This window comes from Protomyctophum bolini, assembly GCF_963924005.1.
Source record: "Protomyctophum bolini genome assembly, chromosome: 23".
Lineage (NCBI taxonomy): Eukaryota > Metazoa > Chordata > Actinopteri > Myctophiformes > Myctophidae > Protomyctophum > Protomyctophum bolini.
In genome coordinates, this window is record NC_137884.1 from 23,367,786 (window position 1) to 23,376,259 (window position 8,474).

The 8,474-nt window shown below is 43.9% G+C and overlaps 1 protein-coding gene across 2 annotated transcripts in view; it reads left to right on the forward strand.

Moving 5' to 3' along the window:
• pik3cg (phosphatidylinositol-4,5-bisphosphate 3-kinase, catalytic subunit gamma) overlaps positions 1–8,474 on the forward strand; it is a 30,995-nt gene that overhangs the window by 10,187 nt on the left and 12,334 nt on the right. The window contains exons 8-14 of one of the 2 annotated variants that reach the window (XM_080757868.1): positions 321–508; positions 774–881; positions 1,196–1,283; positions 1,545–1,844; positions 2,418–2,646; positions 3,385–3,483; positions 3,779–3,914. In XM_080757868.1, coding sequence (XP_080613994.1) covers positions 321–508; positions 774–881; positions 1,196–1,283; positions 1,545–1,844; positions 2,418–2,646; positions 3,385–3,483; positions 3,779–3,914 — 1,148 coding nt within the window. The remainder of the gene's footprint in view (positions 1–320; positions 509–773; positions 882–1,195; positions 1,284–1,544; positions 1,845–2,417; positions 2,647–3,384; positions 3,484–3,778; positions 3,915–8,474) is intronic. The other variant, XM_080757869.1, reaches the window with a different exon arrangement.

Below are 8,474 nucleotides of genomic sequence, written 5' to 3' on the forward strand. Positions count from 1 at the left end.
TAGTCCTAGGGTAGGTACCCTCACAAAAAACATGCACTAATCCTGGTCTCTAAACTGCCTCTCCCTGGCCAGCCGGGGCGCCTGATGGAGGGGAAAGGAACTTTCGTTGGAATAACGTGTTCCTTCCACGCGCTACGTCCGACCAGGGAAACTCCCCCCTGTCAGGTGTAAAGGAGCAACTTGGGACACTCATACATGAAGGAAGCATGATTTCAAGTCCGTTGCTCTCCCCAGGTTGGCGGAGGGTGTGTAGAGCCCAGGATCACATAAACTAATCTACAAACTCACCACACCTTTTTTCGACCACGCACGCCATGCAGGCACCCACGAACAGCTGACCATCGAGGGGAAGGACCACGAGCGGGTGTTCACCATCTCCATGTGGGACTGCCAGCGGAGGTTCAGGGTCAAGGTGCTGGGCATCGACATCCCCTCGCTGCCCAAGAACGCAGAGCTCACAGTCTACGTGGAGGCCAGCATCTTCCATGGACAGCAGCTGTTGGCCCAGGTGATCACAGCACACACACACACACACACACACACACACAGTCACCACCATGGGGTTTCAGATATAAATATATATTCTATCCATTCATGAGTCGTCCTGACTGAACTATATGAATCTCTTTCTTTTTTCTTACCTCAATTAAGACCACTGCCTGACAGTGTGATGAACAAAGCGTTAACCAGAGTTTTGCCTTTGTCACGATTGGTATTTTATTATTACTGATATTTGGACTGGAAGAGGTAAACGTTTGTCTCCCTCCTCTCAGGAGAGGACGTCCTCCAAAGCGTTTACGGAGGACGTTTTGTGGAACTGCTGGCTGGAGTTCAACATCAAGATCAAAGACCTGCCCAAGGGCTCACGTCTCAACCTACAGGTACGTAGGCATGGATCTCTGGTGCATTTCATACCATTTTCTTTTTTTGTATCTCTGGCCTGGGACCCCAATCTACACTGTAGAAGCCTCAGTGTTCATTTAACTCAATGGATACAAATGCAACCAAACAAACCAGAAATGTGTCCTTTGGTTTAACTAAGCTAAAGTCTATTTAGGAAATAAGACTTCGTTTGGCCAATGGACGAGGAGATTCTTGATGCAAAGAACGGTCCCATGCAGTGACCTTCATTAAGTTCCCATTGCTCAGATGTTCACTCAATGTCTAGGTGTTAATGCACTCTTCTCTCCACTAGGTGTGCTGTGGGAAGGCACCCCAGACGCCCAACTCCAAGGCAGGCTCTGCACAAGATAACACAGGAAGTGGAGGTGGTAACCATGACGGTAAGTCATATTAATAGAGTATATATTAATAGAGAGTAAACCCTGAGCCCAAATGGACATAGTGGCCGAATTAGACATCCGATCTTTTCTCCCCAATTCCGATCTTTTGAAAATCATGTGATCAGAGCTGATTTCCGATCAGGACAACCCCCCTTTGGTGTACGAGCTTGTAGGTAGTAGCTATTTTTGAAAAATCGTGAAAATATTTATTTCAGAAAACTGGAGGATTTAGAAGATTTTTTTTTTTTATTTTGACGTCAGGCCTAAATGGGATATACTCCCCAGGGAAGGGCACCAAGGGTCCCCGGCTGCTGTACTACGTCAACCTGCTGCTGGTGGACCACCGCGCGCTGCTGCGTCAGGGAGACTTCCTGCTCCACATGTGGCGGATGCCCGACAAGGCGGAGGAGAACAGCAGCAGCATCAACGCCGACAAGCTGACGTCGGCCACCAACCCCGACAAGGCCGAGTCGCTGGCCGTGTCCATCCTGCTGGACAAATACTGCCACCCGGTGGTGATGCCGCGCAGCCGCGGGTCCTCCTCCTCCAGTGGCTCCGCAGGTATAGAGGCGTTGAAAATCAGACCCGTCTCAACTGAGTGGTGCTGTACTGTGCATTAACCCATGTTGGGCGGGAACCCCTTTTGGTGTTAGCATTATGCTATGCTTTAGCTATTGAAAAATAGCAGATCTAGTGGCACGCTATGAGCTTGTAGGTCTACGAGCTTGTAGATCTGCTATTTTTGAAAAATCGAAAGAACGACTGACATAGAAACATAGCTCTTTCAGAAAACTGTCAGGATGTAGAAGACATTTTTAAAATCTGATCTCAGGTCAGAATGGAAAACTGTCAGGATGTAGAAGACATTTTTAGAATCTGATCTCAGGTCAGAATGGAAAACTGTCAGGATGTAGAAGACATTTTTAGAATCTGATTGGAAAATGGGTTAAATACTGTACTGTACAAGCCCTCCTTGTATACAGTATAAAAAATTGTGTCAGTGATTTCTTAGTATATAGCCTATTTAAGTTATTTGCCACATCTGCCTTGTGTAATTTGTGATGACAGACTGTGATACAAAGTGTAAATACGAATTAATTAATGGTCAACTTTAAATGTGTTAATCCATGACAGGCCTAGTATCCACAGGGAGGGCCCCGGGGGGGGCGGAGGACCCCACCCCCACCACCGCCGGCGGGGGGGAGGGGGAGGGGGGTGGGGGGGAGAGGGGGCAGAGGGAGATGCCCAACCACCTGAGGAAACAGTTCGAGGCCATCGTGGCGACCGACCCGCTCCACCCGCTGAGCCCCGAGGACAAGGAGCTGCTGTGGCACTTCAGGCACGAGTGCATGCGCCACCCCAGGTACGGGTTCACCCTGTCACCATCACCAGTGGCGCGCACAGATTGACACTAGGGGGTGCTAGAGCACCAGCTTTTGGCTTCTACAGGCTGACGGCATGGAACAAACTCCCACTGTACCTTCGACAGGCAGCCTCTGTAGACATTTTTAAAGCACAGCTCAAAACCCACTTCTACAACATTGCTTTTAATTGATGTTTTATTTTTTGTCCTCACTGTATTGCATTACTGCTTGTTTTTTTTTATGTTTATGCCTTGCTTTTCTTTTCTTTTTTCTCCATTGCTCTGTAAAGCACTTTGAGCTGCATTTCATGTCATGAAAGGTGCTATACAAATAAAGTTTTATTATTATTATTATTAAAAGCTTTTTTGTACAGTATGTGGACCATGGTGACATTGATCAATTCTTGATAAAAAAGCTTCTAATATATTATTTAGGCCCCAAAATCTATAAATCTCACACTTTTAAGGCAACCGGCCAGTTCCATGCACTGCACAAGGTGCCCTTTTTTTCACTTGAGCACCTGCCCCTTTAAATGTCTGTGCACGCCACTGACCGTCACCCCCAGGAGGTACGGTTCACCCTTTCACCATCACCCCAGGTAACTAATCAACACTGCTCTGTGTGTGTGTGTGTGTGTGTGTGTGTGTGTGTGTGTGTGTGTGTGTGTGTGTGTGTGTGTGCGTGTCTGTGTGTGTGTGTGCGTGCGTTCGTGCGTGTCTGCGTGCGTTCCTCTGCAGGGCGTACCCCAAGCTGCTGGGCTCAGTGAAGTGGGGGAACCAGGAAGCCGTGCTAGCCACTCACAGGATGCTGGAGAAGAGCGGCGTCTGGGACAGCAGGTAGAGAAAACTGTTCTTGTGGTACCTCTACGTCACGATTCATCCATAAGGCTTGACTTGCACAGAGCTGCTAGTTTACTTTATCCACCCGCTCCAAGAGATGGGTCAAATGCGGAGAACAAATTTCACTGCGGTAACGTCACGTGTGTGACAAATCGTACGACTTTGACCTTTGTGTGTGTGTGTGCGTGTGCGTGTGCTTGTGTGTGTGTGTGTGTGTGTGTGTGTGTGTGTGTGTGCGTGTGCGTGTGCGTGTGCTTGTGCCTGTGCCTGTGTGTGTGTGCGTCCTGCCCAGTGGTCTGGACGTAGGGCTGGCCCTACAGCTCCTGGACTGCCACTACTCGGACGCCCAGGTCAGATCCATGGCGGTCAGGAAACTGGAGACTCTGAGCAACGATGACGTGCTCCGATATCTGCTGCAACTCGTACAGGTGTCTCTATTCTATTCTATTCTATATCTGCTGCAACTCGTACAGGTGTCTCTATTCTATTCTATTCTATTCTATGCTCCGATATCTGCTGCAACTCGTACAGGTGTCTCTATTCTATTCTATTCTATGCTCCGATATCTGCTGCAACTCGTACAGGTGTCTCTATTCTATTCTATTCTATATCTGCTGCAACTCGTACAGGTGTCTCTATTCTATTCTATTCTATATCTGCTGCAACTCGTACAGGTGTCTCTATTCTATTCTATTCTATATCTGCTGCAACTCGTACAGGTGTCTCTATTCTATTCTATTCTATATCTGCTGCAACTCGTACAGGTGTCTCTATTCTATTCTATATCTGCTGCAACTCGTACAGGTGTCTCTATTCTATTCTATATCTGCTGCAACTCATACAGGTGTCTCTATTATATTCTATATCTGCTGCAACTCGTACAGGTGTCTCTATTCTATTCTATTCTATATCTGCTGCAACTCGTACAGGTGTCTCTATTCTATTCTATATCTGCTGCAACTCGTACAGGTGTCTCTATTCTATTCTATATCTGCTGCAACTCGTACAGGTGTCTCTATTCTAGTCTATTCTATATCTGCTGCAACTCGTACAGGTGTCTCTATTCTATTCTATATCTACTGCAACTCGTACAGGTGTCTCTATTCTATTCTATATCTGCTGCAACTCGTACAGGTGTCTCTATTCTATTCTATATCTACTGCAACTCGTACAGGTGTCTCTATTCTATTCTATTCTATATCTGCTGCAACTCGTACAGGTGTCTCTATTCTATTCTATTCTATATCTGCTGCAACTCGTACAGGTGTCTCTATTCTATTCTATATCTGCTGCAACTCGTACAGGTGTCTCTATTCTATTCTATATCTACTGCAACTCGTACAGGTGTCTCTATTCTATTCTATATCTGCTGCAACTCGTACAGGTGTCTCTATTCTATTCTATATCTGCTGCAACTCGTACAGGTGTCTCTATTCTATTCTATTCTATATCTGCTGCAACTCGTACAGGTGTCTCTATTCTATTCTATATCTACTGCAACTCGTACAGGTGTCTCTATTCTAGTCTATTCTATATCTGCTGCAACTCGTACAGGTGTCTCTATTCTATTCTATTCTATATCTGCTGCAACTCGTACAGGTGTCTCTATTCTATTACATTCTATATCTGCTGCAACTCGTACAGGTGTCTCTATTATATTACATTCTATATCTGCTGCAACTCGTACAGGTGTCTCTATTCTATTCTATTCTATGCTCCGATATCTGCTGCAACTCGTACAGGTGTCTCTATTATATTCTATTCTATATCTGCTGCAACTCGTTCAGGTGTCTATTCTATTCTATTCTATGCTCCGATATCTGCTGCAACTCGTTCAGGTGTCTCTATTCTATTCTATTCTATTCTATATCTGCTGCAACTCGTACAGGTGTCTCTATTATATTCTATTCTATATCTGCTGCAACTCGTACAGGTGTCTCTATTCTATTCTATTCTATGCTCCGATATCTGCTGCAACTCGTACAGGTGTCTCTATTCTATTCTATTCTATATCTGCTGCAACTCGTACAGGTGTCTCTATTATATTCTATATCTGCTGCAACTCGTACAGGTGTCTCTATTCTATTCTATTCTATATCTGCTGCAACTCGTACAGGTGTCTCTATTCTATTCTATATCTGCTGCAACTCGTACAGGTGTCTCTATTCTATTCTATTCTATATCTGCTGCAACTCGTACAGGTGTCTCTATTCTATTCTATTCTATATCTGCTGCAACTCGTACAGGTGTCTCTATTCTATTCTATTCTATATCTGCTGCAACTCGTACAGGTGTCTCTATTCTATTCTATTCTATATCTGCTGCAACTCGTACAGGTGTCTCTATTCTATTCTATTCTATATCTGCTGCAACTCGTACAGGTGTCTCTATTCTATTCTATATCTGCTGCAACTCGTACAGGTGTCTCTATTCTATTCTATATCTGCTGCAACTCCTACAGGTGTCTCTATTCTATTCTATTCTATTCTATATCTGCTGCAACTCGTACAGGTGTCTCTATTCTATTATATTCTATATCTGCTGCAACTCGTACAGGTGTCTCTATTCTATTATATTCTATATCTGCTGCAACTCGTACAGGTGTCTCTATTCTATTATATTCTATATCTGCTGCAACTCGTACAGGTGTCTCTATTATATTCTATATCTGCTGCAACTCGTACAGGTGTCTCTATTCTATTACATTCTATATCTGCTGCAACTCGTACAGGTGTCTCTATTATATTCTATATCTGCTGCAACTCGTACAGGTGTCTCTATTCTATTACATTCTATATCTGCTGCAACTCGTACAGGTGTCTCTATTATATTCTATATCTGCTGCAACTCGTACAGGTGTCTCTATTCTATTCTATTGTATTGTGATGTTCCCAGCGGTGTTGATTCCGTCGACTAAGACGGAGAATGTTCGTCGACTACCTTTTATCACTGAGGAAAACTAAATGTTGAAACTAAATGAAAACTAAGATATGATGAGTAAAACTAAGTACAATCAGTCAACAAATTAAAACTAGAATAAAATGTTAGGAATGGACTAATGGACAAGAGATCCAGTACGAGTCATTTTACACTTGGTTGCACGCTGAAAATAGCAGATCTACAAGCTTGTAGATCAGTGTAAAAACTGCCAAAATACATTTTAGTCGACTAAATCAACTGTAGATTTAGTCGACTAAAACTAGACTAACACTAAACATTCCAGGTGACTAAAATGTGACTGAAACTAAATTAAAACTATTGAATAGACTATAATGACTAAAACTAAAATAGAAATTTGATGCCAAAAACAACACTGGTTCCCGGTTCGATCCCTGTGGGCTCCCTTATAGAGTTAGTCGAAGTGTCCTTGAGCAAGACACTGAACCCCTAATTGCTCCCGATGTGCAGGTTGGTGCCTCGCATGGTTTCCGCCACCATTGTCGGTGTGTGTGTGTGTGTGTGTGTGTGTGTGTGTGGTTAATGGCAAAACACATGCAGGCGCACATGGTTCTCTCTATGTAAAGGTGTATGAATGTCTGTGTGTGAATGGGGGACTGTAATGTCACTTAAATGGTATAAAAGATCGGTTTCTCCAGATCGGGTAAATTGCTGTCCACCAATCGAGTCGTTTTGAGTGAAAGTCGTTCGATCACCGATCGGTGACCGATCGATCGGATCGGAGCACCTCTATAGTTTCTTACGTGTCCGCCTACATAAAATGAGACGCCAGATCTCGGGATGCCAGGTTGGTAAGTTGTAAGATGATAAAAAGTATTAACAGCAGCCTGTGACTAAAATGTAAGTATTAACAGTAGCCTGTGACTAAAATAAAAGTGTTAACAGCAGCCTGTGACTAAAATAAAAGTGTTAACAGCAGCCTGTGACTAAAATAAAAGTGTTAACAGCAGCCTGTGACTAAAATTAAACTGTTAACAGCAGCCTGTGACTAAAATTAAAGTGTTAACAGCAGCTTGTGACTAAAATAAAAGTTTTAACAGCAGCCTGTGACTAAAATTAAAGTGTTAACAGCAGCTTGTGACTCAAATAAAAGTGTTAACAGCAGCCTGTGACTGAGTGGGATGCACTCTTTCCTGACCAGTAGCCTTTTTGGAAATACAATGTTTTCTGCCCCACACCACAGGCCTGCAACAGACACACCGCTACTGAGGGCTGTATATTGCGTGTCTTAAGTACCAGGTACGTCTTATTCCCTAACTTGAGTAAACTAAAGACCTGGAGGCGTGATCAATGCTCTTTGGCCACTCAGAATAGCCAAATGGCATTGATCACGCCTCCAGGTCTTTAGTTTACTAGGGAATAAGACCTGGTACTTAAGACACGCAAAATACAGCCCTCTGAAAGTCAACAAAACACACTTGTTCTTTGACTAACGGTTGTGGTTTAGCAGCACGCGACCACATTGCCCGTCACACGGATTAACTTGCGTGCCAGCCACCTTCCTAGAAGCAGCATGATTCAACCGGCCAACGTTTGTCCTTCTATGGCTGGCGGTCACGTGGTCAGTTTTGCATGATGCGGTGTGACCGCATCAACTGGCACCCTGGGCCCGTGATGTTATCCCGGGCCCCGTGATAAGACATGGAAATGACCTTTATCTCACTCACTGTTGGTTTTGGGCAGCACATTTCTGTAGTTCATTTAATGAAGTCGACTAAAATGTATTTTGGCAGGACTTGATGAAAATAGCCGATCTACAAGCTCAAGTTGTGAGCTTGTAGATCGGCTATTTTCAACATGCAACCAAGTGTAAAATGACTTACACTGGATCTCTGGTCCACTAGTCCCTTCCTAACATTTTAGTTTTTATTTTATTTGTTGACAAAATTGTCAATAGTCTTAGTTTTAGTCATTATAGCTTAGTTTTGATTTAGTTTCAGTTTAGTTCTCGTCAGTGAAAAAAGGTATTTTTTTGTCATAGTATTAGTTGACGAAATGAACACTGCTCAGCTTTGACTCGTGGCCAACGC